The sequence below is a fragment of the Lepisma saccharinum genome, chromosome 18 (assembly GCF_977018435.1).
Source record: "Lepisma saccharinum chromosome 18, izLepSacc3.1, whole genome shotgun sequence".
NCBI classification, from domain to species: Eukaryota; Metazoa; Arthropoda; class Insecta; order Zygentoma; family Lepismatidae; genus Lepisma; species Lepisma saccharinum.
In genome coordinates, this window is record NC_139246.1 from 25313055 (window position 1) to 25338931 (window position 25877).

Here is a 25877-nt window from a genome sequence, read left to right on the forward strand (position 1 = left end):
TGGGTTTTTATGAGATTCCGAACACTGAGGCCAAAACTTTAAAAAAGGGAGAAGTCATTCATTAATTTTTTTCACTGATCAGAGCCCCCCCCAAAATTTTGACAAGTCGGCGCCCCTGCCCCCAAATCAGATGGTGTGCGCACTCCTGTGGTTACGAATATCAACAGAAGGTTTGGTGCACTGAAAACAATGTACTCATGATCAAGAAAAGCAATCAAACCGTTTAATATCAGGCCATCTCTCTGTCAAGCATTGTGCATTCATATAATATCCCAATATTTCTACTAAGATATAGTAGTGTAGGAATAAGTGGGGCCAAGGAGGCAGTTGCTCCCTAATATTTTCATTTAGAAATTCAGTGTCGAGGGAATTTGCCCCCTCTACATCTAGGTTTCAGAATCAGCTGATAAGTTTAGTGTTAATAATTTGCAGTTGGCAACATTGCGCGTCACTATTGGCTGGCTGGAGAGCGATTTCGCGCGACGCGTTGCGCTGTTCGTTTATCTGCTGCCGACTGTCACTACAGACGACACAGTACGGTTGTTCCCGTGTTCGTGTATGAACGTGTACATCCATTTTTTCTGTTAACGTGTGGCCTTGCCACCGCACAATCTACACATGAACATACTTCAGTTCTGGGAACCATGAAGTGAAAAACCACGACGAACAAGCGAACAATCGCTCAGGACAGCACAACTCTTGGCCGGCATTCCCACCAAAGGACATAAACATGGCTGTTTCTACTGCTGGTAAGTACAAATACTGTTTGACTCGTGTAGTGAGCACGATTTAGCTTACATCCTCATACGTCAGCCACAGCTGGTTGGCACACATCGATCGTACAGCAAGGTTCGCTTGCCAGCCACTCCCCTTTGGCTTAAAATGATAACGTTATCTTCACAGCGGAAAGTAAACATGGTAGAACGAACACAAGCGTACAATATGGTGTGATGATTTCAAGTGTAGCCCTTGCACATCATGTTGGTGGCGTGAAATACATGCTAGGTATGCAAAACGAACATGAAACGTAATAGAATGAACAAGTAGGCTTAGCGATGTCACATACACAAGACCCGTTAAGTGTTCACAGCATGTTTTTTTTTTGTAAAACGAACTCGTTTGACTTGCAACGTTACACTGCTTTATTTATACAATAACTAACTAACTCTCTAGCCTTCTTAAACCCGAAGGTTCATGGCTGCAGCAACACAGGCCTTCCATCTGTCCCTATCTTGAGCAAGATCTATATACTCTTTTCCATCCCTACCGATTTCCTTTAAATCCATCTCAACGTTGTCCCTCCATCTTCGTCTTGGCCTTCCTACAGGTCTCTTACCATCAAGTTTTCCAACAAGAATCCTGTAAACTCCTCTTTCCTCTCCCATTCATGCCACATGGCCTGCCCACCTAAGTCTTCTTGATTTAATTATTCTACTTGTAATAATATCGGGACATGAATACAAATTATGTAGTTCTAAATTATGTAACCTTCTCCACTCACCTGTCTCCTCATCCCTTTTAGGTCCAAATATTTTCCTAAGGATCTTATTTTCAAATACTCTCAATTTATGTTCCTCTTTCAATGTAAGGGACCAAGTTTCACACCCATATAATACTACAGGCAAAATTACTGTTTTGTATATTTTAACTTTTAGTTTGTTAGATATTAAACGAGAAGACAAAAGTTTATGAAGAGAGAAGTAACATGCATTTCCTGAATTAAGCCTACTTTTTATTTCCTCTTTAATATAATTTTAATTTGTTAATATTACTCCTAAGTATTTGAATTTGGAAACTGGTTCAAACGAGTTGTTATCAATAATTAGATTTTGATTATTACTTAACACTTGGTTTCGGCCTGTAAGCATATATTTAGTTTTCTCTTTGTTAACTTCCAAACCTATCTCTTTAGCAGTTTTGAAAAATATTTTAGCATTATTCTTAATTGTATTTATATCATCCCCTAATAAGTCTACATCATCTGCATATGCTAACAACTGAGTCATACCATTTAATTTTAGTCCTTCGTTAGTTTCTTTTACCTTCCTAACAGCATATTCTAAGGCAAAGTTAAAGAGCAATGGAGATAATGCATCTCCTTGTTTTAACCCATCATGAATTGTAAATTTGTCAGACACATTAATAGCCACACGAATTTTACTTTCTGTTTCACTGGTGCATACTTTTATCATACTAAGAAGCTTCTTAGGAAATCCAAACTCTACTAATATATTATATAATTTATCTCTTTTGACCGAATCATATGCTTTTTTGAAATCAATGAATATCTGATGGACATTCTGATTATATTCCCACTCTTTTTCAAGTGTCTGTCTAATGTGAAAAATTTGATCTGTTACGTTTAAATCCACATTGATAATCACCTATAATTTCATTAGCATATGGGGTAAGTCTTGTTAAAAGAATGTTAGATAATATTTTATATGTTGTTGAGAGTGGAGAAATTCCACGGTAATTATTGCAGTTCATTTTATCGCATTTTTTAAACAGAGGAACAATTATGGATTGTTTTCACTGTTGAGGGATTTCTTTTTTATTCCATATTAAACAAATTAATTTATGAATTTGACATATTAATGAATTTCCACCATATTTATTTATGCAATTAAACACAATATTCAAGCAGTTAATATTCAAAACGAGTTTATTTACAAAAGACCTCGGCCTGCTGAATAACGATTTTTGACTGCATAACAAATGGGCTCACCTCTAGATACTACTGTCTAGATAATACTGTCTTGCAGACAGTAGCGTGTCGCTAGTGTGTTCAATACCCCAGTTTTCCTAAATATAAAGAAAGTCTGGTGCACTAAAATTTGGCAAAACTTATAATCTAGGACAGACTTCCGAGAAAGCAAGGAATTATCCCATTACATTCGATCATTCCTCCCCAGTGGCGCAGGCTGTTTATGATTTTGGGGGTGTAGAAATTTAATCCTCAAGTGAATTTGTGTGTGTTCGAGCATGGGTGTGTGTATATATGTATACATATTCCATTCCAGAACAGGCCGAAGAGCTTGCAATTTTTAAAGTAGAATCTGCATAACCTTATATTGCCAATAGACAAAAGTAATATTCAGAAAAAGTATATGTTAACATTTTTTGAAAATTTTATGGCTTTTTCAAGATAATTTTTAACACTTTTAAAAAATTATAGCCTAATTCCGTAAAAGATAAGGTCATGGGCTTCACTCCATTTTGTTAAACTAATTTTAAACTGTTTTAACATTCTCATCAAGTTTTCCGAGAGTTAAAGTGCGCTAATTAATACCACAATGTAGTATTTGAGAGGGTGTAAAGGGTACAATTAGGATAAACGATTTAGGGGGTTACTGTACCACCTCCCCAAAAGTTGGGGGTGTAATGTATCGCTGTAACCGCCCCCCTTCCCGTTCCTAGACCAACTGTTTTTCTGTTACTAAAACCTTGGACATCTGTCATTGTTAACATGGCATTACGATTTTTTGGGGTAGTTAAAGTGCTGCATTTTTTGACGCAATAGTAGGCTTATTTCTGCACACACTACGTAATATATATTTCTGTCTGCACATATTTCTGTGTCGTGTCCAGTAATTTCGTAAGGGGTTACATTTTTTAAAATCCGTCGTTATTCTTCACGAGAAAACCTGAGCAAGAAAGGAATTGGCTTCATGTAACCCTACCCTGCTTACAGTCATCAATTATGTATCTATATTTAGTACTTCATTTATAAATACCAGTAGGAGAAAATTGGATGCCAAAACTTGGGGAGGGGGGAAAGGACAGTTTAGATTTCCTTAGCATTAAGAGGCCATTGCGAGGGCAAAAAATCGGGTGGCTAATCGCCGCCACTGATAAATACTGTCACAATTTGAAACCTGCCATTCTTAAAACACAAACTACTGTCTTCGAAGTTGTAAACATAGATATATTTATTCTCTTATTTTATGGGCTGTAATTGTGCAATAATTTCCATGCGATAGTTTTCAGGAGGTGTCAGGGCTAATTTTGTTCCAAGATCACCATAAATTGTGCTTTTATGAAAAATTTGAAATGGAATGGACATGGGACATGTGGACATGGGTTTCGACGTCTCGCAGATGACTGTGTGTTGTCTCTGAATAATTTCAGCATGCTGATTCCAAAAATGAAATCCACTTTTACCCATCACGTCTAGTTTTTCAGAAAACATACTAACTGCCTTAATTTCACAAAATGTGTAGTTTCATTATTTTCCCTATGTTTAGATGGTGGTAAAATATTGATTTTTTACAATACAAATCCTCTTAATTTTGAACCATAAATGCGTATAGAATTTTAAGCATTTAATCCACCTTCACATGACACATAGGCATGCAAATTCTATGGAATTTGATTACGTAGTTTTATTTTCGAAATCCCTAATGAAAATTTCCTTTACAAAATATACAATACTCAATGCTATAAATGGATGGTTGATTGAACTTAGTGACGTGGAGAAAAATCCTGACCTAGGGAAAGATCCTGACGTGATGGAAATAAATTTATGTCATTTCCGTGATTAGAATTCAGAATACTTACAAAATCACCGATTGGTTTGTAAACAACCGAAATTTCCCTTGTATAAATTTATTTTGTTGCGCTGTGTAATAAATGTGATGTAATAGCGAATATGAGAATTTTGATTGTGAAATTGTGAAAATACAAGACGGGATGGGGAAAAATTGGATGTCATTTCCGTGATCAGCTTTCAAAATACTTCCAGAAACACTTATTGATTTGGAAATATCCGAACTGTTTTCTCAAAATGTCGACCAGTGTTATTAATATTTTTGAAAATGGTGTATCGACAAGGGTTGGTCGAAATGTATGGAATGACGGTATTATACATGAGAATGTTTTCGTGTATTCGTTTCTTTTTGCAGAAAATCTAGGCCAAAAGAGGTAGGTAATATCCATAGGCGTGCGCAGACCCTCTGATTAGGGGGGGGGGGGCAAAAGCCTTGATGAATGTTCAGCCGGGAAAGAAAAACCTAATTTTATCTGTTTTAGTTTCATTGCAGTGATGGGTATATATATATATGACAATGGATCCAATATATACCTAGGTATATATGCAGCAAGATAGAGGCACCATAACGAATAAATAAATAAATTGTCTGTGAAATGTGCCGTGCTTTTATTCCTCCAAACAATTGCGTTCATGTATTTAAGACAAAACTGTTTAGCAGCAAGAGTCTGAAGTACGTAGTACTTATAACTTCTCTCTCTGGTAATTTACAATGCATTAGAGAAAACAATAAAATTGCTAGCGAAGCGAGCAAGAAAATTTTTAGATCCAAATTTTTGCAAACTGAAAACAATATTGATTTAATATGACACAAAAATTTTCATGGGGCGTCATGGCATTCTCTTTTACAATTTTCTTCATTTAGATCGTTCGGCGCCCAGGGCCAACCCCCGCCGCCCCCTAGCTACAGCTCTGAACTTGACAAGACTAAGGAAAGCAGATACTGCGAACGTTACGAAATGTATCTTTATTTGTATAAAATTTGATATCGAGGGGGCAATGTCCCATTGTGCTACCCTGCAGGTACTCTTGGCCGTCTGGAAGAAATAATGCAAGAAAGACGTGACAACTAATTCCATCTTGAGTATCATTTTGTCCCGCAACTCTTAGATTCTACTATAGCCTTTCTTTCTTTTACCTCATTGTTTGCCCCTTTGCTTCCTAGAATTGATTTCCGTCCAAGGTTGTGGAGGGGCAATGCTCATTACCCCCCCCCCGCCCCTGTGGTTGCGCTACTGCACCTCCTAACCCCGTAGTTGCTTTGAACTTTAATGAGCTTGAGAATACTTTATTTTCTTTAAGAGTATAACATCGTTTAACAACAGCGATAAGATTCCTCTACATTAAATTTCTGGTTGAAATTATAATAATGTAGGAACATGGAAAGAGGGGGGGGGGGCAAGGATCGCCACACTTACCCCTTAGAAATTGAATGTCGAGCTAAAAGTATATATTTCACACGTATAATTTGATTTCAGTCATAGTAATTTACATTAATGCGATAATTTCAAAATCAAGTGTTGTTTTTAAAGGGGGTAACATTATTATAGGCTTAATATACCCCATGGGAAAATACCTTACTTGTTCCTTCTGTAAAAATAATGATTAGGGGGCCAAATGCCCCCCTTGCCCCCTCCCCGTGTGCACGCTTATGGCAATATCCTCTCCCACCCTGGACACGCCACTGTTCGTAATGTATTGCCCGACGTTGGCGAGAAGAACGTTAGTAGCGAGGACTTCTTGCATTCTAATCAATAACTCTAACCAGTACACCACGTCTGTACTTACCGGCTGGCCCATCCTGGTTCTTAATCGTAGCTTATCCGTGCCGTACGACAAACTAACACCTGAGCGGGGACCTCACAGGTCCATACTTTTTGTTTATCACTAAAATTCATGAAACCATTTTATTATTGAACCACTGCTACCTTTGTTTATTATATATGTGTAATAATTTATTAAGTATAATAATTACAAAAAATACCATAATTAATAACCAATTATTGCAGGAATGTCTCTCACTTATTTTTATCATTCACTAAAACTCAGAAAAAAACATGTGATCCGAATCAGTGTGCGGGTATTTTTTTTATTTGCTTTATGGCTAATTTGCAAAGATGGAGATAAGTGATGACATGATGAAATTGATGAATGGACACTTAGAAACATCCATGCACAGGCCAGGATTGGACCCTTGGCGACGTGGCGCGATGTGCTAACCATTCCGCCACAGGGCCCACCACACCCCCGGATATCGAACGCCGCTTTATGCATGGACATCGCTTGAAAATTTTTAACCTGATATCCTCGATACCCAACCCGGACACAGAACTCTGAGTCTTGTTTGTGTGTGGAAAGAGTCAATAAATGTTATTTAATAATTTCTCATAAGGCAATTTCATGGGGCTGCATCCGGCACTCGCTCTGTGAAAATAACCCTTCTTCTCCACCATATCCCCCTTCTCGGTATGTCAGGAACGAAAGTCTGGTGTCTTTTCTTTAATCTGAACTCTGCTCAAGAAGTAAAACAGGGTGACTACTCAGCAGGAGTTCTGCGTGAATTATTAGCTCCCGGAATTATATATAAATTCTGCGTGAAGTTTCCTATGTAAACGTGAAAAATTGCAACTTTTATCAATTCAAATTTATACACATTTATAAATGCTCTGAGGCAAGTTTAGCTTTTATTTTTATTGAGGAAGGACAAGAAAGCTGTGTGGAAAATAAAACCGAATTCTCTCAATCCGTTTACTTCGTTAGTGCCCCTTGCAGAACAATCTGACAGACGAAAGATTATTGCAAGATAAGTTATCTTGAAGTTGATTAGTTAAATTTGAGTTTGAAATTCTTATAAAATTAACAGTTCTTCATAGATTAGTACAGGGTGGGCGTTTTCACTAGCAATCGTTAGACTTTGTTTTGTCTAGCGTAGTGGAAGTCAGTTGTGAACTTGACTAGTGCGTATTACCCAATGTAAGAATGCTGGGTAATACGCACTAGTCAAGTTCACAACTGACTTCCACCACGCTAGGCAAAACAAAGTCTAACGATTGCTAGTGACAACTGACTTATGGTCCACCCGGTATATCCCGTAACATTTGAGACTTGTGTTTACAGATGTATTTCGAGTCTGAGTGGCGAACGTGAACTCCGCACCTTAAAATAAATATTTTAAATATACCCTAGTGTCCAAAATTAAAGCAACAAACAGAAATCCTTTCCTCGTGTGATATTTTTTGTTGATAAATTTGCCAAGTTTAACCTGTTGCTATAGTGATTTTTTTGTTGATAAATCCTGGCAGGGGTGCCCACAGGGGGGTTTTCATGGCGCAGGTTGCGCCATCGAGATTTTTGGGGGAATTTTTTTCCTTCAAATAATATAAAATTAAACATTTATATCTTTTCCAAAATATATGTAAAAATTTTACACCTTAAATACACCATATTTAATCCATTAGATGAAGAAATGAAAGTGTTTAGGGCATTACTGAAGGGGGGGTATCGAACTCCTATATATTAGGCCTTAATTGACACTTGGGTTCTGAGGGGGATTCTGAATTAAACTTTTAGGGGGGGACAGTATCCAACTCTAGGTCTTAGATTATGGCGGGTATTTTAGTTAGAGGGGGATTGGGCATTAAATTGAAGGGGGTATCCAATTCCTGTGTATTACTTTTGTCTTAAACTGTTGCGGAAATTCTGGTGTGGAGACTTAGAATTATTTTTTTGGAGGAGGCGATATTTACTCTTAAATATTAACAGTAAGTCTAAAATTGGCATGAAAATTTTGGTGGTAGGATTGAGTGTGAAATTTAAAGGGGGAGATAGAAAGCTCTTGATAAAGTGTTAAATCTTAGATTGTCAAGGAATTTCTGTAGTGGAGATAGAGTTCGAACATTACATTTTGGAGATTGTATTTAGCGATAAGGCATCCACACGTTTTCGACCCCGAATGTGCCAAAGGAAAAGCTGGAAAAGGAAAAGACTAAATATCTCAGGATCTTAAGAAAGTATTGACACCCCATTAAATTAATATTCTTCAAACCTTGCAAAGAAATGGATGTAAAAATAATTTGTTGCTACGATGTGTGTTTGGCGCTTTAATGAGATGAATATGAAGTTTCTATACTAAAGCTGCATTACAAGACAAGCGATATTCTCGATTGATTGATTTTTTAAGTCCACTTTATGCACTCTAAGGCTAATCGGGACTGAACCTACAGTTTAAAGTGGGACATTGCTTTAATTTTGGACATTAGTATATTTGTGTGTATATGTGTGTTGGTGGTGAGAGGCGGTAATGCATAAGGTTGGAATAGAGAAAACATCTGCTTGTACCCTTGAATTTTTGGAAAGTTCGCCTTGAATTATACTTGGTCCAAGAGTAGTCACCCTGTAAAATTCTTCTTGAACTTCCAACAGACACTTCAAACACCCCATTTACGTCGACTTAAATGGCCTAATAGGATTTGAAATCTATCTTTGAAAATATCGGGATTGGTCTTTACTGTTCTTTTTATTGCATTTAACTTATTGTACCTAGAAATTAAGTATAAAGATTTAATAATATGCTTTCATATGGGTATGGAAATATGTATATGTTATGTTCTTATTTGCTTGATGCAAGATTTCCCTATGATAAGCTCTCGTTCGATAAAATAACCGTTGCAGCATGGGCGGAGTTTGAGCTTTTGTTTTGGGGGGGCTGACTCTGGGAGAAGCATATGATGTACCTGAGGGTTATTGAATATCCCCTAGTTTATAAGGGGTTCGGAGGCCTTCCCCCGGAAATTAAAAAAACACAACTTAAAAACACTTAGCCTTTTAGATTTGAAAATGTTAAATTTCCTCGCTTAAGTAAACAAATATTAATTAGTATATTGGTTGTCAGTTTTAAAAGAAGCATTTTGCATTTCATTAAATTTTTATTGATACAAAACTCGTATTACTTTAAAAATGTTACGGTAGAATAGTAAGCTTCATAGATTTTAGAAAAGTTAAATTGAAAAGTTCTTTTGATGCCCCAGCAGTAACTGTTGACTCAACACAAAGTCATTTTACGTTTTGCTTTCTTCAAACTGTACACATCAATCAAATCGTATAAGACCCGCTATTGCCGCACATGCCAACATGCCAAACGTCAAAATTTACGGTATGGCTTCATAACAAAAATGTAGTAACTGAACTTAATCGTGTGTTATTTTTTAGTCTTTTTTAAGTTGGGGGTTGGGGGCAGGCCCCCTCTAGCCCCTCCAGAACTCCGCCTATGCGTTGCAGTGGAAGATTTTCAAGTCGAAGGGAGATTTGCATTACCAAAGGGGTTCGAATATAAGCGCCGGGTTTAAATAACCGAGGGACCAAATCAGACCTGATTTTTACGAGCGTAAGTAGGATCTTGGTGGACGAAAGCATCGCTACTGAACGGGCAGGGCATCTTCGGTGTTAGACCCTTATAGGCGTGCACATGGGGTGGTGGACAGTTGCCCCTCCTAAGACTCTCACTAAGAAATTTAGTGTAGAGGAACCCTATTACCGTTATTAAACAATATTATTATTCCCTTTAACAAATTAAGCATTTTCAAGCCGACGAAAGTTCCACGCAATACGGCGGGTTTATTTCGTATATAGGATTGGACTATGTCACTTCGTTCTCCAGCAAATTACTTGTTACTAAGACTCACGTCTTTTATTCGTTAGCCTAGTTGTGTTACATCTATCTACCCTCAGGATAAATTGGTCACACATTGGAAATGCATAAATTATGTGTAGTTGTTTTCAAACTGCTGTACGAAATCATGTTTATATGTAAATTAGTCTGAACCACAAACACGGAAAATAAAGGGGAAGAGGAGCAGAGAACTTGTGCCCTGGAAGCTGGAATTTTTCTAATAAAGTGATTTTCGGTGGGTCCGGACACACACTATATACGCCCCTGTTTCATACATATCAATACAATAAAACAGTGAGATGGAGTGACGTTTTTCTTTGTCTGACTGAATTTTCATCAAGGCTGTTGCCTCCCTTAATCAGATGGTCTGCGCGAGTCCGTGTGGCTTGCGCCGAGGCTTCTTATCGGTTCATTTCCGCCGCGACATATGTCAAGACCTTCCTTGGTGGGTTTTACTACAATCTGGAGTGTCATCACCGCCGCGCGCACGTGTGGTTATGACGTTGCCCAGCTGCAGTTGTGTTTATCTGATTTTATGTAGTGTATAATAATTAAGTGTAATAGACTGGCACATTTATGTTGCTTCCAAAGTGTACATTTTAACAATACTGTATTTACAATGTTTTTTTTAACGATTAACGATAAATAATTAATAGTTAATAGGCTGATGCTGATTTATGTATTTTGTGTTGTGAAATAAAATTGATACAAGTAATCCTGTGTAACGTTTTTTGAAATAAGTAAAGAAAAGTCATATTTGACTCTCTGGATAGGTTTAACATTTCAGTGCAAACACAGCTGTGCAACGTCATGATTTAGTCCACTTTATGCACTATGCACCATGTGCCCATCAACACACGTGCGCGCGGCGGTGAAGACACTCTGGATTGTGGGAAAACCAACCAAGGAAGATCTTGACGGCGGAAATGAACCGATAAGAAGCCTCGGCGCAAACGACACGACACGCACGCCTATGGACTGAACTCATTGACATGAGAAGTCATTGGTGGAAGCCAGCCCCTGTTGGAATATCCAAGTTCCTATTAGAACAGTTATGTATTTATGAAATATCTCGTATTGCCTAGCGGGCTACCGAAAGATGGTGCTGCTTAATGAGACGCGCTAAAACTCTATCCCCTATAGTCTGTCCCAGCTAACTGTGGAGCGAGGCCGCGCACAGCGTCACAGAAGCGAGGGAAATCGAGTGGCCAGAGCGAAGCTGGGAAGGCGGTTGCTTTCCCCCACTCCACGCAATTCCGCTCCTCTCACGTGTTCATTGGTTGAGCCATCTCGCTTCACTCCGCAGACTTGATTTCGTTTGCCTGCTCTACAGTTATCTGGGACAGAGTATAGTTCTTGTTGAGTATGTTTCCAGAAAGCCCCGCACTACATTGGCTAACTGGCTGAACTCCACCCTGGCCCGAATCATCCTAAATGCGTCGGTTCCCGCACGGTGTCTGATTAAGTAACAGACGCACAAAGACGACATATACATACATTTCATGTCTATAATACACATATACGAAGGACTACAACAACTAAACAATATACACGAAGGACTGTCTATTCGGCTGTAGAATGTCTCTACAGCGCACTTGTAACCGCGCGCGTGTGTCACGGTTCTTCTCACGACGACTCTCTGATGACGACTGTTCTTTTCTCGTGGCAACGCCCAAGCTAAGCGCGCCTGACTCAACTCTCGGGACGTTCCCGAATTTACTTGTGGGTGTAAGTTCCCGTAATCAAGTATGCGGGAGGTTCCGCAGTTTCTTTACTCCCACGCACTTCACACATGAATAACTCACACATATACACAAAAATGGAAAACAAGATAAAACACTAATTATATACATTGTTCACCGAACACACTCCCTCCCGTTGAAATATTAATTTCAACCAAAATCAATAATTTCAATGTAGTACACTTATGTCTCCTTAGAATAGGGGAGAGGAGCAAGTTTCACAATTGGACGTCTGTATTGTCCATCAGCTGTTCGCACTGTCACGGATCGTACTAACTTGTCTGGTCCTGGATGAAATTTCACTACTCTTCCTAGCTTTCATTGCTGTGGAGGGGTAGATTCTTTCAACAACACCAGATCTCCTATCTGTAGATTTTCCTTCTCCTCCATCCATTTGGGCCGCTGCTGGAGTCTGGACAAGTACTCTGTTACCCACCGTTTCCAAAAATGTTGCGTCATTTTTTGGCTCAAATGCCACTTAGACAAGCAATTCGACGTGGATGACGTAAAGTCTGCTTGTGGTACAGCCAGTAACGAATCACCGGTTAAGAAGTGTCCTGGCGTGAGTGCCGTTCCTTTCGTGATTTTTGAAGACCTGAGTTGGCAACTCTTGATTGAAAATGGGCCGCAGTAATCTACACCTGTATTTGCAAATACTCGGCCTGGATTGACGTGAGGGGCTGGCAAACTACCCATGAGTTGAGTTGCTGTCAACTGTTTTTCCTTAAAACATTCTTTGCACTTAAACACAATTTTTCGAATTAAGTCCCTCCCTCGTATAATCGAAAAACGGTCCTGTGGAACGAGGTGCACTTAGTAGTTCCTCCCTTCGACGTCGTAACTCTCGGCGCCACCGCTCTTATCTGGTTGGTCTGCTGCGTGTTGCCCGCTGCCCACTTCCCTTGTCAGCATTTATAGAGCGCCCGCCGCAAGAGTAGAAAAGTCCTATAGGAGGTTGTTATTTGTTCCGAAATATCTCAAGTTCAGAGTAAGTAGAGATAGTCCTGCGTCATTGGAAGTACCAATAGGGAAGCATAGGTGCGCATTTGATAAATTTGAGATTTGGTTGAGGGGTTTTGAATAATGCACATGTAGTACAGTCACGGACACTGCCGGCTTGTAACGATTCCATTGAAAGTTAATGTATTCATTACAAGCCGTCAGTGTCCGTGACTGTACAATTGTAAATAGAAGCAGAATGCAATTAACTGTATATTAATTACCTCCAGAGATATTGTTTTGAATTAACAACAACCTCATTAATTAAGGTAATTGCCAATTCCGAGTTTTCTATTCATACTGTGTATTGCAGTTTGAATCTAAGGACGAAAACGATGTCTATGTATGGCCCCATTATGAAGTTCGGGCTATATTAAGCTGCTTTCAAGGCACGGATGGAAGAAGTGGGAAAGAAGTGAGGTTAAATGTACAGAGAAGTAAAAACGGTGGAGTGGAAGAAGTTAATACCCCTTATACCACATATATGATTTTTATGACCCCTCTCTCTCTAGCCTCCTTAAACCCGAAGGTTTATGCGGCAACACAAGCCTTCCTTCTGTCCCTCTCCTGGGCAAGGTCAATCCAATATTTTCCATCTTTTAGGTCCATCTCAATGTTATCCCTTCATCTTCGTCTTGCCCTTTCACCAGGTCTCTTACCATCAGGTTCTCCAACAAGAATCCTGTAAACTTTTTTCTTCCTCTCCCATTCGTGCCACATGGCCTGCCCACCTAAGTCTTCTCGCTTTAATTATAGAAATTATGCTGTGTATGGCCTAAAATTCACAAATATATGCAGTATTTGGCCTAATGCTAACGTCATCGCCTTGCAATTAAGGGATCACGGATTGGGCCCGCTAGTGGTTCGGATTCCACTTTAAATTTGTTGACTAATCTTCGCATAAATTGGACCTAATCAAACCTTTTGAAAGTATAATGATTAATTTGTGCAAAATTTCAAATAGCCTATTTTCAGCTAACTAAGCGTTGTACCTAGAAAAGCCTCTTTCTTCCTCGACCTACACGTTTCAGAAAGTACACAGCGGGCTACGACGGAAGAGGTCCCGAGTTCGAATCTCGGCGTGGGTGTTCTTTGTGAGCGTCCCTTCATCATGTCATCCTTATCTTCGCGATTAGTCAAAAGTGAGAGAAAAGCTAAGTAAAATAAACCAAATTAATCAATCAGTCAACGAAACACTTCGAAAAGTGTTAAGTGTAAATGAGAATTCTTTATTAGTACTTTGAAAAATCAAATGTGACCGAAAATGGTTAAAATGTGTTCTACCAAATAGATAATTCCGAACTAACCACCTTCATTTAAGTAGTTCTTCATAACATTAATTTCTCTATGTTTGAGAAACATAATTCGTACGCAAGAAAGTCATTAAAAGCGTAGCCATACTTATAACTTGGAACAAAATTTTAACCAATAAGCCACATACATTTCAATTTCAGAAATTTTCTTCACGTTCCGCCTGGAACAAAACAGTGACAGATGTCGTGACGTTGGACCACGTAAGGCCAGCAAGACAATCCATCCAATCGAATGCGTAAACCACAAGCGGAAATGGAGAGTTGATTTGTCAGCATGTACCGGTATAGTGGCTGATTATTTTCATTAGTACTTCATTCATTTACTCTTGTCCGTGGCTATTGCTGTATCAAACCGCAGTGATGTGGATGAAGAGCGTAAAGTCAACATTCGCTAACATGTTTCTTGCAAATGTGTATCACCAATTTCAAGTCTTTTGACTGGACAATTGTTAACTATAACTAACTCTCAAGCCTTCTTAAAGCCGAAGGTTCATGGGTGCAGCAACACCGGCCTTTCATCTGTCCCTATCCTGAGCAAGATCTATATATTCTTTTCCATCCTTACCGATTTCCTTTAGGTCCATCTCAACGTTGTCCCTCCATTTTCGTCTTGGTCTTCCTACAGGTCTCTTACCATCACGATTGGACTCTTGTTATCTTGTTTAATTTTTTAATCAATTTGTTTTTAACAAGTTATTTTTTGTCACCTTCATTTACTTTAACCCAGGGGTTCCGAAACCCGGCGCCCAAGTCAGAATGTAGGCCTATCTAACACTTAAAATGTTTAGTGTGGTTAGGTTTCTTGCCATAAGTTAAAAAATAAACACATATTTCAATTCAGAAACATTTTATATGTAAAAAGTACTAAATATACACATATTTGGAACAATTATGTCATTTCAGTGAAAATATTAGAACATTTCGCGGCGCCCCTGTAAACCAGCCACGACACCCCAAGGCGTCGCAGCCCACACTTTGGAAAGCACTGCTTTAACTCCTTAAGTGTTCTGTTGCAGTGCAAAAGGCGTATATACACGCTTCGTGTTACTTTGACTGGATTCGACTGCGGGTGGCATATATGTACGCCCAGACGTTGAGAACATAAAATCATGTTAAGTGAGATTATGCTAGTAGTAAAAGCAAAAAAACAGTAGCAGAAGAGGAAGAAGATGAAAAAGAAGAAGAGAAAGAATATAAATTAGACGTAAGAAAAGTTGTCTGTTGTTGTACAGTGTATTTGTGCATATTAGAAAACCGAAATCTAGCTTAGAAACCAAATTTACGTGATGCGAACATTGAGTTGAACTTGTTTTAAGTCCACATATTGGGTAATCGGGACTGGATCTACGATTTAAAGTGGGATCCGAACTACTGTGCAATGTGCCTCCACTGGGTATCGAACCTGGGGTGCCTTGATTACAAGGCGATGACGTTAACACTACGCCAATGCGAAGCCCGAGTTGCTGACCTCTGAAAGCAGTGACAGTGAATCTGAATCGGAAAATGAAGAAGAAGAAGGGAGTGATGAAACTGAATTTTGCTAGAAACCTCCATTTTCGAGTAGTGACTTCTTCAGAAAAATTCCACTCTTTAATTCCCACCAGTGTGTCATTTTACTTTCTAAATATCTTTCATTGTTCTTCGTATTATTCAATACTTTCTTCTCACCTTGTTTTCCTATATTTTCTCATTTCCCCATGTTAGCAAATTCATATTTTCTTTTTTTTTATGTTCTTTTATTTACCTTAACACAGAGCGCTGTGACGTTACGGGTCCTCAGTTCGAATTCCGGCCTGGGCAGTGGTGCTCTTTGTGAATGTCCATTCATTAATTGCATCATACCGTCACTCATTGTCGCAATCAGCCAAAAGTTTCAGAAAAGCCACGTCAAATAATCTAATTCAATCAATGTATTAATTGCTTGGTTCTTACATCTCTGGCATCATTTACTATTTTTTTTTTTTTTTTCCCAGTTGGAACGTCTAATCTCGGTTTAACATAATTTTACATTATGACCGATTTGTATCATTAGGTGTATAACCATTTTTATTTATTTTCCAATTCCAATTCCTTCTCTCAATTCTAATGAACTAATGGTGCAAGGAACGGTATAGAAGATTTAGTTTTGAAATACAGAGTGTCCGAAAAGTCACGCAACCGAAACTTTGAACGTACGTAACGTTTGCACAAAACATAAAACATGAACCTTTCACTGGGTATTAACTTCACCTATGTGGATATTTTTGAAACATTAGACATGACCTTTCAGTATGAAGAAGAAAAATACTAAGGTGTAAACATGTTTTTGTGAAAAGAAACATGAATAAAAGACAGCTATGGTGTCGCTTTCAAAAAATTTCCAAGTGTATGGACAGTGTCTGTGGGTATGCATCGAATTGAAAGAAGAGCTATAGATTTTACCTTTTTTATGCATTACAGACGATTTATAGGGGTTAATTATGACATATTCATAAAAAAGTGTTTGTTTGAAATTACGAGGTGTACTGGCAACATTGGTCGTGTCAGAGGACTGTATCAGGTGTGCGCGACATCTGGTTATGTGATCCAATCAATACGTTTATCTTCCCGATGGCGCAGTGGTAACGTCAAGGGGTTCCGCGCTGATACCCTGTGGAGGCACACAGTTGTTCGGATCCCAATTTAAACTCTACGCCCTGTCCCGATTAACCTACATGTTCATAAAGTGGACTTCAATCAATACCCAGATGAAGAGACGAGTTGAAATTTTTCAAACAATAAGTAGGTTAGTTTTCGTATCAGGCCTAACGTGATACAGTATCGTGAACTGAGTGTGGAAGGATTGTTCGATCCTCAGTTAAGGACTGAGATGAAGCTGGCTTTCACGAAGAAATCCAAAGAGCCATGAATGACTCTTGAAGATGCTTCTAAATACATTCAGAAATCACTCGTCTGGGATTCCTATAACGAATCCGTCAGCACTTTAGTCCTCTCAAGAGGCTCTCCTGCCAGCACTCCCGCTCCTTAGAACAAAGTTGTAGACTCCTTTCGCACCTTTCACGTCCTTGAGAGAATGCATCCTTCAACCCCACCAGACAAATTATCGAGGCTTCATTAACTTAAATCTCATTCTTATTGGCCCTCTCGCCATCCAATTACAGCTTAAGGAGGCTCCCGATATCAAGCCTGAAGATTTCTCTCGTTTTCTCTTTTCTGAAAATCCAATTTATGCAGGAACACACCGATGAGCATTGCTACGGTGGAAAGATCATGCGTATGGAAATAATTAGTCTGTAGGCTGGAACAATTTTGTTAAAGCTGCAGTAAATGACGGAGGATTAAGTGCCCTAGATTTCTCTCCAAGGCGTTTTCTAGTGATGGAGGATTTAGCGTTGTGTTTCTTCTTCTTCTATTCGCTGCATTCTGGAGCAAGTTGGAGCCACGCTTCCGGCATCAGGGCTAGGAATGGTATCAAGTCGATACATATGTCTCAAAATATATGTTTTCTTTATTCTGAAGAGTGGCTACTCACCGGGAATTCTTGAAATCGGGAATTATGCGTGAATTATTGGCTCCGGAAATTATGGGTGAATTCTACTTGAATTTTTCTCTGTAGACGTAATTAACTTTTATTAATCCAAATCCCATTGAATTTTGCTACATGCCTTCCTGATGCCTCACGTTGTGAGAAACACTTAAGCCACCTCCCTTTTGGGTGGACACTGTATACCACGGCTAATCTCGAAAGGTATGGGTTCTTTTCTTTGGAATGTAAATCAGAAAGTAGAGATATATGCCAATGGATATAAGGATGAGAATATATATTCTGAAACCTTCACAATTACAAATATTATATGCTTAAATTCTCAATACAAAATCATCATCTTCTTCTAGGAAAGAGGTTAACTTCTTTTTCTTTCTTCTGTGTAGTGGTTAACTTCTTCTTTGGAAAGGTTAACTTCTTCTTCTATGCAGTGGTTAACTTCTTCTTCTATGAAATACTTAACTACTTCTTCTATAAAAGGATTAACTTCTTCTATTGAAGGCTTAATTACTTATTCTATTCTTCTGTAGAAGGATTGACTACTTCTTCTGTGGAAGGATTGACTACCTATTCTAATCTTCTGTGGAAGGATTGACTACCTCTTCTAATCTTCTGTGGAAGGATTGACTACTTCTTCTGTAGAATGAATAACTTTTTCTTCTATTCTTCTGTAGAAGGATTAACTAATTCTTCTATAGAAGGATTAACTTCTTTTATTCTTCTGTAGAAGGATCAACTACTTCTTATTTTCTTCTATCGAAAGATTAACTTCTTCTTCTATGGAAGGCTTAACTACTTCTTCTTTAGAAAGATCAACCTGTTCTTTCTTCTAAGAAAGATTAACTTTTTCTTCCCTTTTCTTTGGCATGAAGCCCAAATATACCTATCAAGATTCTGATGTACAGGGTTTTCGTAAATGATTGTCGGGGTTACAAACAAGCACTTTATTTTACGTAATAAATATAGATGCATGCAATTTTTTACAAAACGTTAGAAAACTCACCACGTTTTTATGACAAAGTCAAAAATGTTCCATGTGCTCGCCTCGCGATATCCTGCAGATATCTAAGCGATAGTCCATTTCTTGCCACACTCGGGATAGCATATCACGTGTAACACTGTTGATGGAATTCGTTATGCGTGTTTTCAGTTCCTCAATGGTAGTGGGTAATGATAAACGGTATCTTTTACGTATCCACAGAGGAAAAAATTGCAAGGGGAAAGGTCAGGTGAACGAGGTGGCCATGATGAAAGGTTTTCATCATCATTACTACGCCAAATCCAACGTTGTGGTAATTTTCTGTTGAGCAATGATCGCACTTCACTGTGGAAGTGAGGTTTGGGCTCCATCCAATTGCATGATGAAGTTGTTAGAATCTTCTTCCACTTGAGGATAGCCACTCATTCCACATATCTAGGAATGTCAATACCGTAACCGTTTTTTCCATGAAGAAGAATGGACCGTGCACCTTTTCTCGTGACACAGCACAAAAAACATTCACTTTAGGCGAGTCCAGAACCAACTCAACAAACTGATGATGATTTTCCGTTCCCCATATGCGCACATTGTGTTTACTTTTCCACTTAGGTGGAATGTCGCCTCGTCAGTGGAAACGAAATTCCCGATGAAAATGTCATCGTCAGCCATGAGATTGTCATCGTCAGCCATGAGATTTTGCATATCGCTGGCGAACGTTTCCCGTACACGACTGTCGTAACGTGTTTGCTTTTGATGCAGACTTAGGCGGTATGGTTTCATGTTTAAGCGTTTTCGTAGAACACTCCATAATGTTGCCTTCGGAATGTTTAGTTCCTTGGATCCAGCAGGAATCGATTTCTTCGGGCTCCGTAGATAGGTTTCACGAACTCGCTCCACATCATGTTCCGACACTGATGGTCGACCACTGCTTTTGCCTTTGCAAATGCAACCTTTTCCTTTGAACTGTGCATACCACCTTCTAATCGAATTGTCTGACGGTGCATCTTTCCGATATCGCGCACAACTGTAACGGACCTCGTTGCGTGATATTCAAGGACACAGAACGCCTTCTCGCTAGTAATATCCGCCATTTTGGAAAACTGCCGCCTGGCGGCAGAATCGGTGAACAGAGGTCTATGAAATAAATAAGGAACAAATCTTGTTAAGTTTATCAACAATATCGTGCATTTGTGTTCACCTTGTCATTCACCCAGATCGATTACAACAATGAGGAAACCCCGACAATCATTTACGAAAACCCGGTATTTTGGGTCGAAAAATCTTGATATAGCGCCACCAAGATAACGACCAGAGGACAATCAAGGATCGCTAATATAGTTGCGCTACCTTTGGTCCAGTGCGACTAAAGCCAATTAGCGCAACCCCAGCGCCACCAACGGGAACAACCAAAGAATCTAACGAGACGTTTCCTTCTCGCCAGAAAGAAAAGATACGGATTCGAATCGGCATCTTGACTTCTTTAATCCCCTATATGTATAGTTCATGAGTATTATGTTAATCATTATATTTCCTCTATTACGTTATGTTTCTTATTATATATTTACAATGATTTAATCTTCACTCACTATCTTTCATTTGTTTTGTCTAATTTAAATCACTTTCTGGCTCCTCTTATTTCATTAGTAAATTTACTTTCCGCTTTCAGTCGCGCTGCCATCTATTGTTATTTTCGCCAACTGTTTCTCCCTATGTTTATCATTGGGTTCGGCCGTTCAGGCACGTAACAATTTATACATATTTATTAATACTATTAACGCAGGGGTTCCCAAACGTTTTCGTTTCACAGCGCCGTTAGTGTTTCAAGATTCTTCCACTTACAACGCTCAGTTAGTGTGGTTAGGTTGCTTGCCTTAAGTTAAAAAATAAATACATATTTCAAATTCAGAAACATTTTACACATAAAAAGTACTAAATAAGCGCATACATTTGAATAAGTGTCATTTCAATCGAGAAAGAAAAAGAAAGATGCATGGAAATGAAAAATAATTTTCTGAATCCGTTTACTTTGTCCTTCGCAGAACATTCTATCTGAAAAACGGTAGATTATTGAAAGAGTTTATAGATAAACTTGAGTTTAAAATTCTTATACATTTAACAATTTTTCATAGATTAGTATGTCCCTCAACATTTGTGACTTGTGTTTGAGATGTGTTTCGAGTCTGAGTATGTGAAATGGCAAATGTAAACTCCTCACCTTAAATTTAATATTTTAAATATATATACCGTTTAATTGAATTGAATCAGAATTTTTGGATAAATTGGAATTGCACAGACCCTTTTTATTGTTAATATATTTGTGCTTGTGTCTGTGTGTATGTGGGTGGAAAGAGGAGGTAACACGTAAGGTAGAACCGAGAAAACATTTGCTTGAATTTTTGGAACGTTCGCCTTGAAAAACGGGAATTGTGCTTGAATTTTATCAAGATCCTAGAGAAACCACCCTGTTCTATTTCTCTACGGCCCGCTTTATGCCGGGAATATCTGGAGCAAGGTCGCGCATAATAGCAGAGAAGGGGAGGAAGCGAGTGGGCGGAGCGAAGCAGAACACCTTCCTGCAAATGGCTAGTAGCGGCATCCGCTTTTCCCCCTCCACGCAATCCCGTTCCCTCTCGAGTCACTACTTGCGCAGATACTTGTTTTCGTTCGCGTACTCCAGAGATTCCCGGATGAGAGTATAGAAGGATGCATTTCTGCTAGCATGAATGTTTACGTAAATGCCTCCAAAAATGTTATAGCATTTTTTATAGGAGACGGTACTCTCTTACGGAAGCATTGCATTTGATTGGTTTAGTTTATTTTACTTCACATTTATGCCACTTTTGGCTAAATCACATTTATGCCACTTTTGGCTAGTCGAGAAGATGAGAATGAGTAATGATATGATGAATTTGATGAAGGAATACTCCCAAGGAACACTCATGCCCATGCCGGGTTCGATTCGAACCCGGGACCTCTGGCGTCGTAGCGCTTTGCACCCAGGGTTGTGGAATTACGCGTCAAAAAAGGTTTTCTACATGACACGTAAATTACGAGCAAAAAACGTAAAGTACGTAATAAACTGTAATCAAACATAAAAATTAAAAGAAAACTTGTTTTTTCCGATGATTGTTGTTACGTATGGCAGTTCGCAGTGGTCGAAAAAACGCTTAAAAACCTTTCTTCCGAATTTGTATGGGCTTTTATATTTTGGAATTTTACAAACTGCCATATTCACATTCACATCATAATTAGCCTATCCAAGTGTATAATACGTATGGAAAAGGAATTTTGAAGCTGTTACTAAAACTTTGAAACCAATCCACATACATTTATGTTAATTGTTATGTTCTACGTTCATTGACTACGTTCATTGAAGGCTTAGTGGTTGTTAGCATAATTACTCGATTTCCTGCGTAAAGGAAATTTCGCTCCAAAGCGAAACTATCTCTCACATGCTACTAAATAACATCAGATTTTCTTCTTCTTTTGTTTATTTTTTTTATGTCGGCACTTGGGGAGGACGAGATATGTCCCCCTGTGTGAGCCAGATCTGAACATATTACCGATGTTTTGTTTAATGCATTTAACTTTAATAATAACTTATTTTTGTGTGCAAAAATGTTCACATATACTGGAAGACTGCTTTAGTTTATTTTTTCTATTAAAAACAGCTTGGACTATGAAATTAATCAATAAACTATGTAGTGTTTAAATGTGCCCCAGTGTATCTTATATACGAGATAAATTCAAAAATATTCAGGACCCGAGGTACTGCAATTATCAGATATGGCAACTCTGCTAGTTGCTAGTTGGCAACCTTGAATTCCTTTATGTCAGTTGGGGATGTGATGTGGTTTTACATTCATTTGAAGATGAAGTAAAATCACTTTGCCAAACTAACATTGTCTCGTCTTGTGATTCTGGATCACAAGCTTCTCTTTTTCTTCTCATTTTCACTCATTCTCAGTCTCAGGTCTCGTTTCAGTTGCTACAAGAAATTCATAATCTTGGTAGTACGGTCAACGGAGTTAGTAATAAGTTGTGTTTTACACAGCGTATATTGATACATTGTACAGGGTGGCTCAAAAAATCACAACACCCCCGATACAAGGCCACTGCAGCGCGCAACATGGAAATGGTGATGACCAATCGTTATCAGGCCAAGGGGGGACCACATTGACGCCACCCGCGCGGTCGGCGGCCATCTTGATGTCCGCCATCTTGAATTCAACTTCAGAATTTTAAATGGGAAGGGGGTGATATGATATATCAAATCAGGCTAGAATGTCACGAGAAATGCAATGGTGAAGTTTTTTTCGACATATTTTTAACCAGTAAAAAGTTATGACTGAATTCTTGTACCAATTTGCTCCTTTTCGAGGTGTTACAAAAATGCCTTAAAATTTATTTAGTGCATCAGTAATACATCGAGATCAAAGTGATGTCTAGGGAGAGAAGTTCGCATGCCATTGCACACGATTTTAATTGGATACATACACAAAGAGCTGCGCATTGTGAATGGTTGTCGCGAACAATTTACAGTGTGACGCTTCCATCGAATTAAAAGTCCTTCACAGTGACAAGGCTAATGTTTATGTTCATAAGGAAGTTCATAAACAGAATATGCGACCCTTGTCATCTGATAAAATAACTTTGGACATAAACTGCTTCACAACGTTTCCGTAGTGTTCTGGTGTTCCTCCCTATTGAAAGAAAACTCTGTAAAAAGTACCTTCTTTCATAAGCAAGGATGAAAAAACCTATTTATTTAACAAATCCAAGTAGCCCTAAGTATTTAAGGTTCCGTTGATGAAAAATTGACTAACCAATCGTGTTCCACACAGTACGACACACCATTAACTTACCAGCACTAACCATTCAGCTTTGATCTGTCGAAAATGGGTTATCAGATAAAAAGCATCGAATATACTGTTTATTAACTTCCTTATAACATTAGCCTTGTCACTGTGAAGGACTTTTCATTTAATGGAAGCGTCACACTGTAATTGTTCGCGACAACCATTCATAATGCACAGCTCTTCATGGATGTATCCGATTAAAATCGTGTGCAATGGCATGTGAACAAATTTTAAGGCATTTTTGTAACATCTCGAAAAGGAGCAAATTGGTACAGGAATTCAGTCATAACTTTTTACTGGTTAAAGATACGTCGAAAAAACCTTCAGCATTGCATTTCTCCTGAAATTCTATCCTGATTTGATATTTCATATCACTTCCTTCCCATTTAAAATTCTGAAGTTGAATTCAAGATGGCGGACATCAAGATGGCCGCTGACAGCGCGGGTGGCGTCAATGTGGTTCCCCCTTGGCCTGGCAACGATTGGTCATCACCATTTCCACGTTGCACACTGCAGTGGCCTTGTACCGAGGGTGTTAAGTGACTTTGTGAGCCACCCTGTATGTTGAATTGCATCTTCTGCAAATATGCTGTATAAAGAAAGAAATTGCCAGAGTACTACGTGAGTGTACCACCGTTCTCAGATATCGAAGAGAGTGTTCATGATTATGTAAACTTTCGATTTATTTTTACTTTTAGATTCCTCGGTGGCCATGCGCGTTGAGTAATCTACTTACAATCTCACCACAGAAGATTCCGGCCTGCACTTTGACATTCCATCGTCCGCGTACCTGCATCAGTTTCATCCAATGATAGACTTACCGTTGCCATTAGCAGAAAAGTGACACAAAATAAGAGAAGAGTATTTTTTTTAATGTTTAGTGGAGGACCACTGATGGTCAAGGAGAAGGGGGCAGGGGTTTGCTTGACCCGACCTAATTTTCTACTTATTCTCTTTTTTATTTGTACCTTTCTCTCTTCTTTGTTCATATTTTTTATCTTTCTTGCGCTTTCTTCTTCCTGTTTTCAGAATTTCTTTCCTATCGACCATCGTTTATGTTCCTTCCCTCTTTATCTTTTTCTTCATTCTATGTCCTATTCCTCCTTTTTATTTCTTGTCTTCTGTCGCTTTTTCTCTCATTCTTTCTGTTTTTATGTTTCTTTATTTCTCGCTATATCTCTACGTCTTTGTTTCTCCTTTTCTATTTCGTTTTCTTACCCCATTCTCTCTTCTTTTCCTTATTCCCCTCCCTTTCTCTTCCTTACTCTCTTTCACCAGACATCTTTGTTCCTCTCTTCCTTAAAACGTCCATTTCTCCACACTCTTCTTTCGCATGTCAGTTTCTCCCGCTCGTGGCGCTGCTAGTTACATTTTCACTCCTGGCGCAACAGAAAAACAAATTTCTCAATTAAAACGGTAAAACTCCTCTGCTTCCCGTTGCGAAGTTAATCTTCCGGGTTAAAAAAAATAATTAAATATACACCCTCTGCCTTGCCGGTCGATTCTCGCATAATTACTCGATTTCCTGTTTATCTGGCGTAAAGGAAATTGCGGTCCCAAGCGAAACTCCCTCGCCTCACATGCTACTAAATAGCGTCGGCGTTTCTTCTTTTTCTTCTTTCCCAGCGAATATTGGCCTCCGATCCGTGAAAGGGGATTCAGGCCAGCGTTGTCTTTTACTGCTACGCACACAATCAGCGATTTTTAATAGTTTTTTTTATCGATTCTCGTTTTAATTACAATAACTTTATGATTTAACATCAAACGCTGTCTGTGCCAATATTCTTTTGACGTTGTCAAGTAGATAACGCGAATAGAACAACCGGGAAAACTGAAACTTGTTTGAGATTTGATAGCGTAGAATGGCAAAGCGTTGAATTAATGAATACCATGATAAACAAATTATTTTCAGCTTTGGCAGCCAGATATCGGTTTTTCCAATTAAACATTAAATGTACAAATTGTAAATGTTCCTTTCTGAGCAAGTCATGACATATTGAGAGGATCACCTAATATGAAAGAATGTAACGTTAGAATTAAATTGGAGTGATTTTGCCTGTAGCATTATATGAATGTAAAGCGTGGTCTTTACACTAAAAGAAGAACTTAAGTCCCCTTAATGATCAGCTAGACCAATAGGGACAACCAATGAAGTGGGACTCCTCGATGACCAAGTGGTAACGTCGTCGCACTGTAACAAGGGGTCGTGGGTTTGATAGCCGGTGGAGGCATATTGCACAGTAGT

The 25877-nt window shown here is 38.7% G+C and overlaps 1 protein-coding gene across 2 annotated transcripts in view; it reads left to right on the forward strand.

Annotated features, from left to right (window-relative positions):
- Positions 1-518: 518 nt before the first annotated feature.
- The window catches only part of LOC146002485 (small G protein signaling modulator 1-like), a 408832-nt gene continuing 383473 nt past the window's right edge, over positions 519-25877 (forward strand). For both annotated transcript variants that reach the window (XM_083140359.1, XM_083140360.1), the window contains exon 1: positions 519-749. In XM_083140359.1, coding sequence (XP_082996485.1) covers positions 731-749 — 19 coding nt within the window. In that variant the 5' untranslated portion in view covers positions 519-730. The remainder of the gene's footprint in view (positions 750-25877) is intronic.